General features: G+C 36.9%; 3 protein-coding genes and 1 pseudogene across 8 annotated transcripts; 2 read left to right on the top strand and 2 right to left on the bottom strand.

The window, feature by feature from the left end:
* Positions 1-498: 498 nt before the first annotated feature.
* LOC111796805 lies at positions 499-7,926 on the bottom strand. Of its 5 annotated transcripts, none has more exons than XM_023679568.1 (14): positions 7,756-7,889; positions 7,556-7,595; positions 7,380-7,446; positions 7,137-7,222; positions 5,512-6,572; positions 5,241-5,423; positions 4,978-5,144; positions 3,537-3,768; positions 3,149-3,284; positions 2,554-2,648; positions 2,333-2,456; positions 1,701-1,843; positions 1,491-1,579; positions 499-799 (listed from the first exon to the last, which is right to left on the bottom strand). In XM_023679568.1, the coding sequence occupies exons 1-12, from the start codon at positions 7,848-7,850 to the stop codon at positions 1,757-1,759; spliced, it is 2,373 nt and encodes a 790-aa protein (XP_023535336.1). In that variant the 5' UTR covers positions 7,851-7,889; the 3' UTR covers positions 499-799; positions 1,491-1,579; positions 1,701-1,756. The 5 variants fall into 5 exon arrangements, with proteins under 5 accessions (XP_023535336.1, XP_023535335.1, XP_023535337.1 ...); XM_023679567.1 differs by lacking the exon at positions 499-799 and adding an exon at positions 806-918; XM_023679569.1 differs by lacking the exon at positions 499-799 and having other exon boundaries at positions 1,202-1,579; positions 5,512-6,569; positions 7,756-7,926.
* On the top strand, positions 7,895-13,095 carry LOC111796806 (annotated as a pseudogene).
* Positions 13,096-13,381: 286 nt separating this feature from the next.
* Positions 13,382-16,101, bottom strand: LOC111797722 (protein DCL homolog, chloroplastic-like). The gene is made up of 3 exons (XM_023680831.1): positions 15,553-16,101; positions 14,733-14,847; positions 13,382-14,016 (listed from the first exon to the last, which is right to left on the bottom strand). Exons 1-3 carry the CDS (start codon positions 15,936-15,938, stop codon positions 13,834-13,836), a joined length of 684 nt encoding a protein of 227 aa, XP_023536599.1. The 5' UTR covers positions 15,939-16,101; the 3' UTR covers positions 13,382-13,833.
* A 996-nt stretch (positions 16,102-17,097) lies between these two features.
* Positions 17,098-19,916, top strand: LOC111796695. Of its 2 annotated transcripts, none has more exons than XM_023679433.1 (5): positions 17,098-17,420; positions 18,438-18,644; positions 18,744-19,014; positions 19,298-19,413; positions 19,545-19,916. In XM_023679433.1, the coding sequence occupies exons 1-5, from the start codon at positions 17,295-17,297 to the stop codon at positions 19,605-19,607; spliced, it is 783 nt and encodes a 260-aa protein (XP_023535201.1). In that variant the 5' UTR covers positions 17,098-17,294; the 3' UTR covers positions 19,608-19,916. The 2 variants fall into 2 exon arrangements, with proteins under 2 accessions (XP_023535201.1, XP_023535202.1); XM_023679434.1 differs by having other exon boundaries at positions 17,157-17,420; positions 19,541-19,916.
* Positions 19,917-20,061: the final 145 nt, after the last annotated feature.

Below are 20,061 nucleotides of genomic sequence, written 5' to 3'. Positions count from 1 at the left end.
CCGGAGGTGCACAAATTATTTGAGAGAGAACAATATCATTTTTTTTTAAAAACTTATATAACTAAAATTTAGTCTACCAAACCAAACCTCTCCATCCTTTACTGCCACATATCTAATGCTTCACCCATAATTGATATATACCTATTTATTACACTTGAGATGATGTAAAATCTACTTTGCTACAGATTTGAATCTTCCAATTCTACTAGTTAAATCCAAAGTAGAAATAGAAATTATAGGGATCATTATAATCACAACGCTATACCTCACTCTCGTACTTACCCATACATATGGATTCGCTATTGAATTTACAAAAAGTAATAATGAAATATTGAATCGGAAGAAATTTGAAAATTATCATAGTTCTAAGAAATTATTTCAAATAATTGATGTAAATCTAATGATTATTGAAATAAAGAATGAAACATTAATCATACACGTCATTCGCTGCTGATTTATACTCAATTTGGTAGGTTCGAACCCAAGTTGAAATCTATATAAAAAAATAATAACAATAATACGAGGCTTGAAAACTAATACACAACAAAAATTACAAGCATCTATGTCATCTCAAACACTTCCTAATAGCCTATTCTTCTTCTTTTCATTTAGTTCAACAACTCTCATCTAACATTTTTACATGATGTAAGAACCAATGGGCATAAATGAATGTTACAACACTTATCCGTCATGCCAAGGTTGACTCGAAATAGAGCAGTCGACATTCGAAATGACTTCGTCTTCAAATAAGTTCGTTGAGTGCCAAGATTGGGTCTTAACCCATCAGCCCCTTCCAATTCTACTGGAAATAACATTGTAATTGTAACAACAGTTCCTTATCTAACTGAAGCTTATAAAACTATCCATCTTTCTACTATGGCGCTATTTGAAACGTTGAGCCATGAGAGAATGCCCCTTCTGTACACTCAAATACAGTATCACAAGGGAAAAAATACAGTAAATATTGAACTGTAGTGTATCTGTAGACAGAGAACATTACAAAATAAAGAGGCTAAAACCCCCTTCACAAATTTACAACGTCATCTATGACATACATATCAGATTAAACATGTTCATTGGGATTTTCGACTTTTACAACTTCAATATTGATCTTGTGGTTTTGATTTTTGTGAATCAGAGATTCAGAAAGAAGATGCAAAATATCCAGTAATGAAATTCAGTGACAATCAAGAATGTAGAATGACACTGGGTAACTATCGCATCCAATAGAATCAGATTCCAAAACATCTTCCACTCATTTCAATTTCAATCAATTTGATCAAAGGATATTACACATGAAACCCCAAACTTGAGAATGATTTAACGTCATATTGTTTACTAAATTACCATCAGTCCCAGTTTTTTCTTTTTCTTTTCTTTTTTCCTTTTCCCCCTAAATGGGTCCAGTAATTTAATAAATACAACCAAAAACTGAAACGTTTTCCCTAAATAGCTGTGAATCCTTTTCTTGAAAAGTAAGAGGGTCTCACCAATTATAAGAGCTTTGTTTATTGTACAGTGAACTATTCCTCTTCTCCATGTCCGAAAAATTGTATTGTCAAGCCAATAATTTAAGCACCTGTTGTGCCAGCAAAAAACGACAACTTAAATGGTTTCTTGTAGCTTAGTATAATGTACAAGAGAAAATAAAGTGCAACAGTAGAGCAAAACTATAAACTAAAACAAGCTTCATTTTGTACCTTCTACCCATCAAAATTTCTGGAGAATTCTCAAAAGGAGAATGTGACATCAAGCATTAGGTGACATTGCTTTCGTTCATAGAGCCATTGCTAAAGTAAGCAGTAATTGCCTTCAGCTTGCCATTTAAAAAGTTTTTCTCAACCTGAGAACACACTTAAAAATAATTAGAACTTAAAGTAAGTGAATAAGATACAAAGTTCTGGAAAGAATTTTTGGTTTAAGTTACACGACGTCAAGGTGTAAAATATTATCCATCAGAAGTAGGGAAAATGGCATCGAGCAAGAAAAGAGTTAACCTTCTACAAATTAGGAGAGGAGTGCAGATGGTTGCAAGCACATTCATGATTCAAGTGTATAGACTCATAAGCATTCCTTTATAAAGAAAAATACAAATTTAACTTGCAGTAGAAACTACTGCTCTAAACGCAGACAGCAAATTGCACATTGCACAATGAATAGCAAAACCTAGATATTCATTATTATGGCAATTCAATTCTAATACCCCTCCTGTTCTTCATATTCCACTAGAAGCACTGTACCAGATTCAACAATATCGACAATGTATTGATGTCAGTTCTTAAGCATGCCAATAATTCACAACAGATTGAGAAATAAAAATGAATATTCTTACCTCAAGTGACCACGGAGGATTTGAAGAGAGAGCCATCTCCGCTAGTTGGTCAAGATTAACATTCTTTGGAAGAAACATGACAACGACGGGAGCAATTTTCTTAGCAATGTTGAAGAGAAAATACCTGCAAAGGTACAGGCAAGACCAAAGCTCAGATGATGGTAAAACAGATAATAGTGCAACATCGACTGGGCATGAACTATCAAAGTCAGAAAGCTTACCCATCATGTGGTCTGAGCATGGTCTTTAGGTCATAAATATCTACTCTGGCATAATTAGGCCCTCCCCAAGGGGGTGATAAGAAGATAACGTCGGCCTGCAGCAGGTAGAGACCAACAACATTTAATATAATTAAAAGTGAGATGGAAGTATAGCATTGAAAGTTTAGAAATCAATAAAAAAAATAAAAAATAAAAAATAGAATATTCAAGATCAAAGCCACAGTTCAAAAGAAAACTGCAAAAATACTCCCTAATAAATGATGCCAACAAATCATTGCATCCATTATATTATTAGTAACAAAAATCGATAATCTTATGACAGTATTCAGTCACTCACACAGACAGAGTATTCTTATGGTAATACCTTCTCCTAACAATGATCAGACAGATGACACTTTCACCATCTAAAGTACAAGCTTTCACAATGCTGGTTATTAGTCGCCAAAGGGAGAATTTTAAAATTTTGAAATAACATATAAAATTTCACACTTGGTAGATCTCATTACATATCTCAGGAAATTATTTGTTTTCTAACATAAACATTCATTCCAGTACATGAAAAATCACAACTTTTGTAGATGAAAAGGCTCAATACCTTGAGACGTGGGGCCAAACGGAAGAAGTCCCCCTTTATGAAATCTATTTGATCTTCAACACCATATAATGCAGCATTATGTTGGGCATATCTAATCTTTGTTGGATCAATATCAATTGCGATAACATGTTTGGCCCTGTAGTATCATTAATAAGTTAATTAAACAAAGATGATGTCAGGAATATTCTCTTAAAGATCTTTTAGAAGTTTTAAAAGAGAATAACACATCAAACTGATCAGATCCACTTATTCGTCAACTATTGGTACAAATGGAAAATAAACTATACAACATCCTAACCAATTATCTGACTTTATAAGATACATGAAGGTGTCAACTAACCCAGTAAACTTGTGAAAATGAACAAAGAAAAAATTAACCAAACATCACCTTTGGGAAAACTGGATGGCATTTCCTCCAACGCCCGTGAAAGAGTCAATTATCATATTGCTACCACAACGTGATGCGTGATGCCTAGCTATAGACTCTGGAGTTACAGAAAACCATCCTTCTTTGTCCATTTTTACACCATCATCAAATCTGGAGAAAAGTTGATACCTCTGACACCAATACTTAGTAATACTTGTGGGATACTCTTCAGTGATTGCAGGAGAATGAAATTCTGCAGACGAAAATTAGTTTGTCAGGGAGAAAAAAATTCTTTGGCATTCCGTTATCGATTTCTATCATGAGGTTAACTAAGAAATCTTATCTGCTACTGAAAGAGACTAATTTGGCAGTAGCAATTATGTTGTGAGTTACAACCACAAAACACCACCAGACAAAATTGATTTTCTACCATACTGGTCGGACTAACATTGTTGAATAATACGAAAGCTCTAAATAAGGTTCATAATCCTGAGGCAGGCCCAAACCACTAATTTTACAAAATGAAGACTTGTCCAAGAGGAGGGGAAAACACAATTTTTACCCATTAATTTATCTGTTTCCTCTCAGATAGATCAACATTAACTTACTAAGACAAAAGCTTTAAATAAGTTGTTTGGGGATTTAGGTATAGGAAGTTAGAGAGCCCGTAACCAGGCCCTTTGGCCAAATGGTTGTCGCACTCTGTGGTATAAGATTATTGCGTGTAAATTTGGTCCATCCCCTTTTGAACAAAACTAGAGTGGGGTTAGTGGCACTTCCAGGTCTCCGTGGATAAGGATTACAAGAGAGTTCTTCGATCATGTAATCTCCAACAAACCATCTCATTGTTGCAAATGAAGCTTCTGAACAAAATAATCTTTAAGAGAGAAGGAGCTTCTGAACCATGTCATGGCAAGCAGCAGTATGTGCTATTTTGTGGGGGCAATGAGGTGAGAGGAATAACAGAATCTTTAGAGAGAAGGAGCTTAATCCTTTTGATGTTTCACTCCTTGCTAGGTTCCATGTATCCTGGGGGCTTCGGTTACAGAGCTTTTTGTAATTATTAGTTTAATTTTTATCTTGCTCGATTGGAGGCCTTACTTTCAGGTAGCCTCCACTTTTGTGAGCTTTCTTTTCCGCATGCCCTTATATTCTTTTATTTTCTTCAATGAAAGTTTGGTTATTCATAGAGAAAAATACTAATATAATTAAAAGAAAAAAAAGACCAAACATTCATACTTTTATTTCAGATTCTTAAATGTATGTGTCATAATTTAATAACTAACCAACCCTACAAATTGACCTGTCCTGTCCATTTACTTCTCCCAAAATCTTTCCATATTCCCCTTTCTGCTGGCAAAAAGATTTAATTACTGAAACTTGATGGAGTGGAACGTTATAAAATGTCTATTGATGACAAAACTAAGCATTTTGCAGGTACAATGGAGGTAGAAAAATAAACCTTCATTTTTATCAGATAATTGTCCGCGTCTGCGTGTTCTTTTCATTTTCTTTTTCCTATCTCTTCCAGAAAGATTTTGCTCAGTACCCAGTGTACATATGGTAGGTTCGTTTCCAAAATGCATATCACCATCCATATGATCTGCCTGCTGAAGCACATGAGAGACACTGGAAACACAGCAAGGGAGCCCAAACAAAAGAGCAATTTGTGGTGAGATAAGGAAGCTAATAGGCATCAATTACAATTCTGATTCCAAATGCTACCTGCTAGTAGTTAAACCCACTGCACCTTCATCATCTATAGTGACAAAAGCTTTCTCAGGTGCGTACATGTTACTAGGTTTGCAATGGCTGAAGGTCTTCTGTTCAGAAGCTTCATTTGCAACAATGAGCTGGAAACCATTGCTGCAGTTCTCATGACATGGTTGCTTGACATGACCTTCACAACTGAAATCACAATAATAATCAATATACCCCTCCAACAAGTAAATGAGAAAAAGTAAGAAATAGAAATCATAGACAAGAGGTCAAGAACCTGCATTCGATAATTTCCCTGGTATTTCTACAACTCGTCAACCACTCATGAGGTTCATCAGGTTGCATATAACTGTGAATTGAAGTATTGACAGAGGCCCTACTCTTGGAGCCCTCAACTAAAATACCAGAGCTCTCCAACAGTGCATCAGGTGGTTGACAATGAATGTTATCACCAGGTAAATTCATACATGACCTGGTATCAACAAGCACACTACAAATATCTTCTGGTTTTGCGTCTTCTAATACATCCATTTCAGCAACTTCGGCAATTGATTCATTTTCTGTGAAATTGGCATCAAAATGTGCAAAATGTTCCAACCCTGGAGGAGGGTTCCAAGTAGACTCATGTGTCTTTATATTATAAAAGTAGTTTCTCATATAAAAAGAATCCCAATACACCGTCCATTCTCCATACTCCTGAATACATCCAACAACATGGTCATTTTCGTTATAGTCTGCTCCCATATGAAGGAAAGATTGTTCAGCTACTAATGGCAGTCCAATGCCACTGTCAATGTCAATCTTCTGCACTTCAGTATCTTGTAAAGTTGTGGATGAACCTTCTAACTCCATAGGCAGTTCAACTTCCTCCTGCTTGCCATGGCTGACATCAAAACCTGTCATACATATTCTTGGAGAATGACCTTTATCCAAACCAATTGAACTCAATCTAACTTTTGCATGATCCCCCAACACAGCATCACCTGACTCATGGTCTCCCCTGTTATTCAGCACAATATCACATGTAACATCGCAAAATTGTTCTTCAACAGCACCATGAATAAGTCCACTTGAATTAGGTGAAATATCTCCATCAAAGATGACATGGGATTCATTGGCTTCAAACACAGCATCACAATCAGATGCCTCACTTTGGTTCACCATAGACGAGCAACATAGAGAACCTATTGCTTCATCATTCAAATTAATGTTAGCTACAATCTCACCCCTGCTGCTGAATTTGGGAAACTCCACTTCTTTGTCTAGAAATCCCTGCTGGATTCTAGAATGCTTGACAGTTGTTTTTCTTTTGCCCATGGTGATTCCAGTTCTCCTCTGCTACATGGTAAAACATCACGACTATGGATAAATGCAGAAAATATTATTTCCAACCAATGGTTATGGTAATGTATAAAACGGTCAATCCATTTAGTTATCCTTCTTCCAGAAAAATCATATTTCCAGATCATTTACAAATCAATCTGCCGACAGCTGCTAAGAGTAAATGAGGCTAAATACTTCATACTTGTAATGCAATAGATATACGGCTCTCACATTAGTACTTGCAGCTGTTCTTGAAGAAATGAAACAAAAGGTATGGTAGAGCAACTACAGTTACTGTATGATTTCCAATAACTATAGGAGGATATGGCCAAAAGAATGGGGGAAAATAGGGTATGTGGAATAGCTTATGTATGTAATGCGTTAAATTGTTCCTTAGCCTGCTATTAATGTAGAATTGACACAACATTGATGCAAACTGACTTGGCGATGCAGTTAACCGTTTTTTAACATCCACGGAAGATAAGACTGTTGAAATTAATTAATAGAATGTATACTTCTAGAGTACAGGAGTTTCAACATGTTGGGTAAGTAATATACAGAAGTAGTATATAGAAGTACCTCTTTGTTTGTGTGGAATGAGAGAGGAAGCCCCAGAGCATTCATCTGTTCAGTAAGTTCGATATCCTCCGGTGATAAGCTGATATCTGGCCAAAAAAATCGAGCAGACCCTTTAGCACCAATCAACAGCATGATTATGCCATAGAAATAGTGGGTAAACGTCATATTTGGCCACAAATATCTCATAACTAAAATAAAATAAAAGCCTAGGTAAACGAAGAGATTGACGAATGAAACACTTGCCAGTGATTGTAGAACAGATTTTCTCTCTGAACTTTTCGTTATTGGCATCATCAGCATCCAGAGCTAACTTGTTAAAACAAACAAAGGAATGAGTAGATTGGAAAGTAACCAGGGAGCAAAGAGAACTCAATGAATTATCAGTGCCGTAAATAAAAACAGTGATATCAGAGACTTACACTACTTTCCACTCGTCTAGCTACTTCTGTCTCATCGTCCCTGTAATGCAACCATTAGAAATTTTTGTCAATACCCAAACAAGTGAAATGGAAAAGAGGAAAAGTCGAACTGAACAACAACAAGAACATAGTGGTTAATTTCTTTTAATTTAGATTTCCCTCATCTTCAGGCGATAACAGAGGTGATAAAAAGTGGTTACCAAAGAAAAACTTCGGTCAACTTAAAGAGAGAGCCGAGAGCCCTAATGGCAGAGACTCCAGCTTCATCTTCGGATTCTTCGTTGCTAGATCCCATTGTGTCGGTGGAAAAGGAAGCTCGGGTCAAGAACTGCGATCAGCGGTTTACGACGGCACTCTTTCTACCGCCATTTTTCGAAGCTTACTAAAATAGTGCGACGCTAATTTGGCGGCGCAATTTGGGAACACAGCTATATTGTAAGTTGTCAGAGAGGAAATTTCAGCCTCGACAGCCACAGCCCGTTGAACTATGCTGGGTAAATCATGAGTTTATTTCGTTTTATTTTAGTTTATATATTTTTAAATGCTTAATTTTATTTTTTGTTTTTTTCTATAAATCTTCAAATTAGTATATATAATTAGTTGTTTTTTTTTGTTTTTTTTTAATAAACTTTGATAAAAATTAAATTTCAATAACTACATTTATATAACTAAACAACAATAATCCGCCCGACCGGCAGCCGATCGCCCCGTCGCGCCATTTTCTAGGTCGATAACCAAGCCGCTTTCTCATTCTGCTGCTACAAACTTGGCTTCAGCCTCCATCAAAGCTCGGACCAGAGCATAGCGGGTGACTCTGACTGAATCAGGCGGCCAACAATCTACAGAGATGAACGAGAAGATAGAGGATGGAATGCTCATAGAAGACGAGACCGAGCCCCCGCCGCCGGACAGCGATTCGGCCAAAATGTCTCCCTACGAAATGCTGCGAGAGAGTAAAATTTCTGTGGAGGAGATCGTCGCCAAGATGCTCTCTATCAAGAAGCAAGGCGAGCCTAAAACTCAGCTCGGAGAACTCGTTACGCAGATGCTCCTTCACTTCGTAACGCTTCGCCAGGTTCTTATTTCTATCCGCTTTCTCTTTTAGGGTTGTAGGTTATTTTCAAGATTCATTGGTTCGAAATGGTCATTTTTTTATTTTTATTTTTTCCTTGCTAATTTGCCATGCGGCACCACGAACTACAATTACACTGTTGTAGATTTCAATTTTAAATTGCAGCCATTGATGACTCTCGTGGCATAATGTCTGTTCACAGGCCAACCGCTCTATTTTGCTGGAAGAGGACCGAGTGAAAGCTGAAACAGAGAGAGCAAAAGCTCCAGTTGACTTCACGACTCTGCAACTTAACAACTTGATGTATGAAAAGAGTCACTATGTTAAAGCAATAAAGGCCTGTAAAGACTTCAAATCAAAGTATTCTGATAGTGAACTTGTGTCTGAGGATGAGTTTTTCCGGGATGCACCCGAAGACATAAGGAATTCCATAAGGTCAAAGGACAGCGCGCACAATCTGATGCTGCAGAGGCTTCACTTCGAGCTTTTCCAGGTGATCTTTAGTTGTCGTTCATACTCTCTTTGAATTAATTAGCACGGATGCAGAATTTTTCTGGTAATTAAAGGTACCAATAACTCGGTTAGGACGGACAAAAGCAATAGCTTCAAGTTATATACAAAATTTTGAGGAGGCATCACCTTCCTCTTGGTCGATTCTGTGGTTCTAAAAAAAAATTGGTGACTCCATTGGCTTTACTACTATTTTTAAGAATTGCGGGAAATATAGCATCTTGTGCGTCCTTAACTACTTGCAAAAGACATCCTAAACATTATAATTTGAGTTATGACGTCAAATTTACCTCGTAACTGAGCTTAAATCTTTCCCTTTTTAGAATGGGTGAATCTATGATGTTTTCCATGTTTTTGGTTTTTATTTGAATGTTCCAATTTTCCACCTTTTGGTCGTGGATGTACATAGTTGATTCTTTTTTATTGATTTTTTTCATTGTTGCTGTTGAGTGTATTAATAATATCCATCATTTTACCAGCGCAAAGAACTTCGCAAACGGCGAGATGAACTTGAACAACATAAGAACAGCCTTCTTGAAGTTATTGCTAATAGAAAGAAATTCATGTCAAGTCTTCCCTCACACCTCAAGTCCTTGAAAAAGGCTTCCTTGCCCGTACAGAATCAGTTGGGAATATTGCAGACAAAGAAATTAAAGCAACACCAACTAGCAGAGCTGCTTCCACCTCCTCTTTATGTAATCTACTCACAATTCTTGGCACAAAAGGAAGCATTCAATGAAAACATTGAGTTGGAGATAGTAGGAATTGTCAAAGATGCTCAAGCTTTTGCACGGCATCAAGCAAATGAGGAAACTGGTACCTGGGTGTATATCTTCTCTACGACCATTAGTTGAATAGTTATATCATATATGATAGTATTTTTATTGTCAGATTGTTTTAATTTTTGATAGTTGAATTGGATGCATATGCTACAAAATGACTTCTTTTTAAATCATCTTGTCACGTAATAGCCTATACATACGAATTGAATTTATTATTCATTGAAATCATCACACAATTCTAAATCCCAGACCATATTTATCTTATAAATAATGTCAATTTGGAGATAACTGAACACTACTTTTTTTGGATTGCAGAGTCTATATCAAAAACAACATTCACAGATAACTCTTTCTTCATTTGTTTTTTTCTTTTTTTCCTGTAAGAGAGTAATTCTTTCATTGCAAATATTTTAGGTGCATCAACCAATGCTGAGAACTCCAAATTGGAGGATGATGCCCCTGACGAAGATGATGATAGCCAAAGGAGGAAAAAACGGCCAAAGAAGATTCCAGCTAAGGTGAACATTGAGCATGCAGGGATATATCAAGTTCATCCGCTAAAGATCATCCTACATATATATGACAATGAAACCTGTGAACCCAAGTCAATGAAATTGCTTTCTGTGAAGTTTGAATGCCTGTTAAAGTTGAACATTATTTGTGTTGGGATTGAAGGATCTCATGAAGGACCTGAGAATAACATCTTATGCAGCTTGTTCCCTGATGACACTGGCCTTGAGCTGCCTCACCAGGTATGAATTCAGAAATTTGCGTTTATGTTCTTACTGTTCTGCCCCAACTTTACATTTTCAACGAAAAAGAGGGGGAAACCTTGATGATGTATTATTTTGTCCTAAATGATGCAGTCAGCCAAGCTTGTTGTTGGTGAAACTCTTGCATTTAGTGACAAGAGAACCTCTCGACCATATAAGTGGGCCCAACATTTGGCTGGAATTGATTTTTTGCCAGAATTGCCACCCCTGGTGAGTGCACAAGAATCTGCCAGTGGTGAAACTATTAGAAGTGATATTGTATCAGGCCTCTCAATGTATCGTCAGCAAATCCGAATACAGACAGTTGTGCAAAGATTACGCTCTCGGAAAAAGGCTCAGCTTGCTCTTGTGTGAGTCATTGATTTGTATTCAAAGTTTTAGATTATAAATGGCTTTGAGGACTGATAGAAGATGGATTTGTAGCATAGTGATCAAATTGACCATCTGTTGTTGCTCTGATCACTTGCAATTTCATGCACTATGCTTGTGTGATTAACAATTTATTTTCTCCAGAAAACTATATATGCCATGTTTACTTTTACTTCTACAGCATTTTATATAATGGATTATTTTTCCGTTGATGGAAGGATCACTGATTCAGCCAAGTATGGTTTGGTTTGTTTGAGAAATTGGGATTTTTCTACTGACTAACAGGGAACAGCTTGATTCACTTGAAAAACTTAAATGGTCAGTTCTGATATGTTATTATGATGTCTCATGGGTTTGGCATCAACCTTCATGCTGTTTGAAAGGTTGGTCGCTCGTAGGTTACCCTACAAGTCAGTCATCATCTTTGACTACAATGGATAGAGAGAAATTTCAGGATCCTGTAGGTGTTGATATGTTTGAAAAATCTGGCATTTCAAGAGAAGAGATCGACGGTGCTAGCGAAGATGGGGAACTTCCTGCTCTAGTTTCATCGACATCTATCTTTAACAATACTCAAGTTACTCCCCCCTCGAGAACACCCAACCTCGAGCTTTCCAAACAGTTGACTTTAACTTCCAAAAGCATTACACCTCAAACCAATTACTCTAGGATACTAAGTTTCAATAAACTGATGAAGATTATGAGTTGATGCAAGATCTCAACAGCGATAAGGATGAGCCTGTGCAGACTGAGCTTTCAGCAGATGATACAGCATCTATTCCCTCCAACTACATAACAAGAAAGACATGGATGGATTATGAGTCCAAGGAAGCCTTGTTATGGCCAGGAACATTGATTCACCTGTCGAAAATTTTAAANTTTTTTTTTTTTTTTTTTTTTTTTTTTTTTTTTTTTGCCCTTTATAGGAATTATGTTATATTGATTTTCTGAATGTTGACATCAATATCGTTTTGGCAGATTAAAATCAGCATGGAGTACCCTCTTAGGTCTCCTTTCTTCACTTTGAATCTTTACTAGATGAATTCTGAAGAGAAAACCATGATGAGAGTGAAAACTCTGATTGGTATGATGAACGTCAGATCATGGAAGCTGAGGTAAGGAGGAAAGTTTGTTTTGATATCTTCTCACACACCTCATTGTCATTGCAGTCCTGATCTTTACAAACATGATCTAGAAAGTATATGCGATGGAAAAGGCTCTTTTATGTTGTAGATTTTTTAAAAGCACGTAACTAACCAGTACTTTTTCTAAATGGGTGTATGTGATGACATACTGACACTTTTATGAATTTGATCTCTTCCGAGCTCGAATACTGGTTGTTGACCTGGTAATGTTTCACTTAGTTGATATGTGTTTTTGGTTTTGTAGGTGAATCTCCGTAAACTTGAGATGCTGCATTTGGATCAAGAGAACTATATATTGTCTCATCAAATTTGTTGTCTTGTACAAACCTGTCAGTGGTAGCATGCCAGAGTACTTAAGAGGAAGGGGTCGTAGGAAGATGATATCCTGGAAAGAGATTGAAGGCTCTCCCGGCTATCCTTGCTAAGAACTTTTAGGATCTTAAAAATATTACTTTAGCACCTCCTCCTGCTGCTGCTGCTGCTGCTGATGGTGGAACAGTTCTAGAAAATCTGCCTGCCTGGAAAATATGAAGAATGTGATAATTTCCTTCTTAGCCAATTTCTCCAGTATTGAAATATTGGTTGATGTAGTGGCCATGGATTGCTACATACCTGAACCCGATTCTCAGCTACAGGTAGATGATGCGCAACCTCCTTGACCAAATACAAGCTTGAATGTTCAGCCAAACTGATCACTTTCTTCGTGCATTTGTTTATATAATGAGAAAGTTCGTTTTTTTTAAAAGCCCTTTTCTTTGTAATCGAGTTGGGTAATTGAGAGAATTATTACTATATAGCACTGAGTCATAACTTTTCATGTCAAAACTCATAAGGTTATGAGTTTCAATTGTATTGATTGACTACCGAGAGAATCATGTTTGTTGATCGACTTCCCCGAGTTTTGCTACAATTTTTAATACTATTGTTTATTTTACAATATTCACTTTTTAAAATTCAAGATAACCATGGAGGTTAAAAACTTAATACCCTTCATAATTTTCATCTACAAAAGTTGTAAGACATACACGTAATGCCATGAAGGATGGAAAGATCAAAACACAAAATTTAGATCCAAAGTTAAGGCTGAGAATTTCCCTACATGACCAAAGCTACTCCGCTGAAGTCGAGCAGAGTAGCAGCTCAGTTGCAGTACTTTAGCGTTAGCCATGGTCGAATACAAGAATATGCCCATTTGGGCGCCATTGTATTTTTTTCTTACTCACAATAACATAATATATGAACTCCATACAGAATTTAAGGGTTCTTGATGCCAATTCAATAGAGTTTTAATACATACCGGCCAAACTACAAAATGCTACAAGGTTCAAAGGATCTTGAGCATATATTCCTGCTAAAGAGAGAGCGAGGGAATGTAGCTAACCAGTTAACCACTATAGACTAAGCAAAAACTGGACTGGAGGTAACTGTTAGGACTCGAATATTGAATTTTGCTAGCACCTTCCTCGAGCAAGAGTCTACATTCAGCCTATATTCTTCTTGATTCGCGCATTTCAAATCATTAAACACGAGAACCACACAAGCGTAGTAGGTTAATTTCATTCTTCGAAATTCAAAGAATTCCTGAAATTGGATGATACAATAGTATGATTAACAGATCTTGCATTCATTACCGAAAAAAATGGCGTCTACGTCGCTGAAAATGCCGAAGAATAAAGCTTTCTGCATGAAGAGGATAGTTTTTTCTGATCAGACCCTCCATGCACTTCCAATACGAAAAATCAACTAACTCTCCATCTTTTCTGACTATGAATAAACATCTTGACCTTTCAAAATTCGGATGATATCCAATCTGCCGACCACAACAATATGATTAAGTTGACAGAGACAGAGCTTGTATCCAGTGCTCAATATGATTTCAAAGAAAATGGTTCAAAAATGAAAATGGCATCCCATAAAATCGCTTTTCTAATGGCAAGATATTGGAGTTCAAGTCGAGGTATAACCCTTTTGGCAGCATCACGTATACACAATCTAGTGAAAATACAATGTTTCAACAAATATCAAACCGTTGCCACTTATCAAAGCCCACATTTCTCACTGTGTACATTGAGAATTACTTTGAAGTGTCTTCATATAAATCCCAGGCAAAGTATTTTTACAAAAGAAAAAAAAAACACAGTCGATATAGATCACGTGTATTAGGAAAAGTAAGTTTTCCCTTCCAATTCATGTTCTGTTCCGTAACAATTTATATCTTTTCAAGTCAAACATTATAGACAAATATGTTAGGATTACAAGCTAAGCTAGTCAAATGTTTCAGGGATGAATCATGACTTGCTGAAGTCAATCTCATCAATAGCGACAATCAAGATGTTTCATCAGGAGCAATTAAAAACTTAATTGTGAACATTTAATTTCTTTTCCGGGTTCATGACAAAAGCTTTCATTCATCCAAGGAAACAGAAAAGAGGCTAGAGTATCTCATTAGTAATTTTATTTAATATAAATGCAAATTCTAAAAATAAGATAAAAACAATAGACAAAGAAATATGGAAAGAGATATACCGTGATATAATCAATCCCACATCCAATCTTCTTCTCACACTCGGGATGATATGGAAGCAACCGATCAAGAATTGTCTTCTCGTGCTCTGGGGTCAACCTATCCCCACTTTCATATCTGCGCATGTTGGCTTATAGATGATTAATGAATGGAGATTAAACTCTACCACACCATGCTAGTCAATTCAAGACACAACATATTGTCTTTCAGATAATAGGTGCACCATCGGTGAATTAACAAGATCAAAGCAAACAGTCAAGATATCTCATCCATCCCAGGGAAGAAAACCAGCTATAAAACGTTCAAATTTTGTCGGTAAGGAGATACTAAATGATAACAACTTGAAACTTTCACTGAAAGATAACAATACACATGTTACGAAAACCTGATCGTTGAAATATGGGAAAACAGAAATAACATACGTTAACTATTGACTTATCCATGGGCTAAGGACCATAGGTTGAGTGTGTACGTTTGCAAGAGCCTTTTTTTCATCAATGTATTAGATTCGAAGTCTTTTAAGTGCGTCAAGTTATAACTAAATTTGATCAAATGGAATAAAAGATCAATGAACTTTGAAGAGATAATTGACAGAGAACTCGTAATTGTTGTTCTTGCTTGCTATGGAAATTGATGAACGTTCCGTAAAAGTTCTAAAATTTCAATCTCAAATTATATAGTTCCGTTCATCTTCGAGCAACATGCTTTCATTTGAGCAATAACAATATCAAAATTCACTTAATAACATGGTTGCATGATTTCTAGTTGCCAGGAAGCTCAAATTCAGTCAAAAAGCCGATAAACAAACGAATGGTTGCTTACTTTCCAGAGTGAAGAACCATCCTAACAAAGCCAACTAGAGGAACAGTCTCCTCCAGAATCCTGTCCTCCCAGTCAACCCATTCCTCTTCCTCCTCGTCTCCGTTTCCACTCTCCTCACTGCTGTTGTAATCCTCCGATGCGGTAGCCAGGTCAATCGCCGGCGGAACAACCGGTTTTCGCAGCAAATCGGAACTATATTCTTCGTGGCTTCGAATTCTACTGCCTTCAGGGCCAGTTTTTAGGGCACGAATGGATTGGTGAAACGACGTCATGGGGTGCGTACGAAAACATACGATCACTGGTGAAGCGTTGAGGAGGTTTGGATTTAGGGAGTGAAGGGGCACAAGAGGCGGTGGCTTCAAAATGGAGGCCATAGCCAGGACCATGCCCTTGTTCAATTGAAACAAGGAGCTCAAATTTGCAACTACTGAGGTTTTTCACCCAATTCTCTGGGAAAACGGAGGAAAAATAACTGTTAATGGTGACTCACATTATCATCAATCTCATGGTTTTGGAGATTCTACAATATTTCTCTTCAATCCGCATTCTTTGCCCTGGCGGGTAGCTGAAAGACAACCCCTTCCACTTCACCTTGGAGGCAAACTTAATGGGCCTTTGCACCTAAGCCCAATATTTCGTTTTGGGCCTCTAGCTTCTTTATTGGAGGCACACTTAATGGGCCTTTGCACCTAAGCCCAATACTTCGTTTTGGGCCTCTTAGCTTCTTTATTGGAGGCAAACTTAATGGGCATTTGCACCTAAGCCCAATTTTTCGTTCTGGGCCTCTATCTTCTTTATTGGGCTCTTACGTACTAAAGTCCAATTGGTGGAGTATCTCATCTCAATGCATAAAATATGGATAAATTATTATAAGACAACAATAATTGAAATGGATTATGTTTAACACATATTTTGCTCTCACTTGCCACTCTAAAAAATTGCACTCGAATATAATTTTGGGACATTAATTATATCACCGGAACCCTATAAAACATTACCCCTATTGGTTATAGAAAATAAATCTACGAATCATCCAAACTACTACTTTTTAATTAATATTGTTATTGCTTTAATGAAATACTATTTTTATTTTTAATTAATATTGTTTTCGAGGATGAGCCAGCCAGTCTTAACATCATTGACGAGGAGTCGATAATCTTCAAATTTCAAGTAACCCTCGATCAAAATTGTTTTATCTTGAAATTAAGTTAAAATTATAATTTTTCTTTTTTTATATATATATATAAAATCACAAATGGGTTGCAATCTATTTTGATTTTTAAAATGGTGTTTAAAAAATGAAAATAAAACTGTTTATTAAATTAGAGATTTAAAAGATATTTATTTGACAGTTACAGGCCTAAATTTGGGATTTTTTGTAGAGAAATGAAAAAGAAGCGCGAAATAAAAGAGTCAGCCGGCTTCGGCTGTTGACAGTTTAAAAGGCGCCGCCACCGAAATAGAACATTGTAATGAAAAGGCCAAAGATATTTCAGTTGGTCCAGATAATATCTGCCCGATTTCTCAACGTCAATCAACACTTTGTTGACGTGGCAGACGTAGGCCTATTGCCACGTGTAAAGCCAAGACAACTGTGAAGGTTCTTCTGCCCCAAACACCGCCTCTCTCTCTCTCTCTCCCCTCTTCAATATCTCTCCACTGGCCCGCTTCCATCTCTCTTATCTCTCTCTCTGTCGCCATTGCAAATCTGGAGAGATTATCATTCATCCTCTTGAGCATTCATGGAGTTGTTGCCTCCAAATTTGGAGAACCACAACGCCGTAGAAACTCGGACCGACTCACTGATCTCTGAATTGGCCAAGGATGAGTCGACCGAGTTTGCCCTCCCGGTGGAATCTTCTAGCCTGGTACTTACCCTACTTTCTTCCTCTTATCTTCGTTTTAGATGTTCTTCTTGTTCCAATTAGGTTTTTCTTCTGTAATGTTTGGTATCTTCAATTTCATGCTCTGTGACCGTGACTGCACTGTTTCTCTATTTTCGTGTTAAAAGTTAAAAGATACGAAATAAACAATAGAAAGTAAGAGGACGTGGAAGAAGACAGTGATGGTTTTTCACTTCCCTCTCTTGACTGGAGGATCTTTATTTTATATTTTGTTTGGCTCTGTTCGGATCGATCTCGTTCTTTGTCGATGGAATTTGTAGGGCTGTGCGAGGGGTTTGGATCTGTGGCCAATGATTCTGGAAACTCAGCACCAGTTCTGATTGTTCAACATTATCATTTGAAATTAAGATGACTAATTGTATCGCTTATCGGTTATCTATTAAGATAGACCATGAATGAATGGTTGTAAGAGGAGTTCGACTAATTAAGGGGTCAATCATGAGTTTATAAGTAAGAAATACATATCCATTGGTACAAGTCCTTTTAGAAACCAAAATCAAAATCATGAGAGCTTATGCGACAATATCATACCATTGTGTGGGGGTTCATGGTTCCTAACATGATATTAGAGTCATGTCTTTTTAACTTAACTATGTCAACAGAATCCTCAAATGTCGAACAAAGAAGTTATGAGGTTCGAATGTGTAGTCAAAAGTGAAGAACAAAGAGTGTACTTTGTTTTAGGGCTCTAGAGAAAGAGTTGAGCATCGATTAAGGGGAGGCTATTCGAGGGCTCCATAGGCCTCAGGAGAGGCTCTATGGTATACTTTGTTTGATGGGAGGATTGTTGAAAATTGTTAAAAGAGGAGTCTCACATCGACTAATTAAGGGGTTGATCATGAGTTTATAAGTAAGGAATACATCTCTATTGGTATGAGACACTTTTTGGAAGCTCTCATGGACAATATATTACCATTGTGGGGTTCGTGGTTCCTAACAGAACTTGCCATGAACATTACTGATAACGCGATTTCGTTTCAGGGCACCCATATGACGGATTCTGTACCTTCTGATTGGACTGATGAGAAGCACCATTTATTCCTTGAATCCATGGAGACATCTTTTGTCAGCCAAATGTTTGATTCTGTGCATTCAGTTGGTTCCTGCCCCCGCAAGGAAAATTCTTCCCACACAAAATTGCACGGCCAAAGCCAATCCGCCTCTCATGTCCATTCACGTTTTGGCCAGGTTCAATGCCGATTGATCTTTGTAGATGAGTTTTAACTCTTTTCTGATAATGGCTTATAAATTCTCTTTTTGTTCTTTTCGTTGCTTTTATCCACGCAGTTTAAAGTTCTTCGACGAGGCAGCTGGAAGAACATTAATTTTGAAACAACTGAATCTCGGTCGAATTTATTGAATGATTACCAAGCTCTCTCACGTAATCCTTGGATACATCACTTTCGAGCTGATCGTAAAAACAAAAATGTTGCAAGCAAAAGTCAAGCTATCAGTTCAGGAGGAAGGAATTTGTTTCCTTTAGGAGCAGCAAATAATTCAGAACCTTTGCGTGCTTGTGGTTCTGATTCGTCCCTACGATATATCAGCAGCAATGAAGGTATAATCTTTGTGCCTTCGACGTAATAAATGATTAATCATCAATATTTGATTGATAGATTTGGCCTCTCCTAGGTTGTAATTTAGTTTATCAAGTTTAAGTTTGCTAGTTAGTGATTCTACGTTGGAAGATGTTTGCTCTGTTATCTAGTCTTTGTCCAAGTTCCACTTATGATTTTAAATGTAAATTGTACAGAATCATCATTTCACTGATGTGAGACTGAATTATTTTAGATGATAAAGACTTTTGATTTTAAGCTGCACAAATGATTTTCATGTTGCAGAAGTGTCAGATCAGAATTTTGTTGATGAAGAAGATAGAGAAGTTGGAAAAGGGAGCAGTGATTGCAATGCCAAAAGGGTCAACACTGCAGAGACCAATGCCTTGATCAATGAACAGGTAATTCATATGATATCAACTTAACCACCATCTCTTGCTCCAGAATGATGACCTCTGATTTCTTCTGGGTTGTTTCTTAAGTTCCATGAAAATGAGATTATGATTTTTAACAAAAATTCTATTACAGCCAGAAGATAGCTAGATCCCAGATTGTCGCCAATTCGAGGCAGACGACTCATCGACTACTCTTCTAACTCCGGGAATGGCTATAGATGATCTGAGATTGTTGGTGAAGTCTATAATGCTCATTTTGAGGTTATTGGTTTCTGTTGATTAACGTAAGTTCTAATACCTCTGGATGTCTGCAGTTAGTAGTGATTAGTAAATCAGCAATTATGGTTTTTGCCTGGGTAGATGTGTTTGGTATTATCATTCAGCATATGTAAATATATATATTCGTTTTGGTACAACAAGATTCTGCAACATTTGTTCAAGTTTTGCTCTCCAATCGTTCATAAGTTGTTTTTATGAACAATATTTCTATACCATTGATTCTTTGTCGACATCATTTCGCTTCTTTTGCGTTGTCCATTGAATAAAGATAACCATATACTTTCTATCGCCTGCGATTGGTCATTTTTCCTTCACAGGTTTGGATTTTTTTTTTTTTTTTTTCTTCTATTTTTTTGTGTGAATCTTGTTCCAATC

This window comes from Cucurbita pepo, chromosome LG06 (assembly GCF_002806865.2).
Source record: "Cucurbita pepo subsp. pepo cultivar mu-cu-16 chromosome LG06, ASM280686v2, whole genome shotgun sequence".
In the NCBI taxonomy this organism is placed as follows: Eukaryota; Viridiplantae; Streptophyta; class Magnoliopsida; order Cucurbitales; family Cucurbitaceae; genus Cucurbita; species Cucurbita pepo.
Note: the sequence above shows the minus strand (reverse complement) of the source record. Positions and strands in the feature narration are given on the sequence as shown.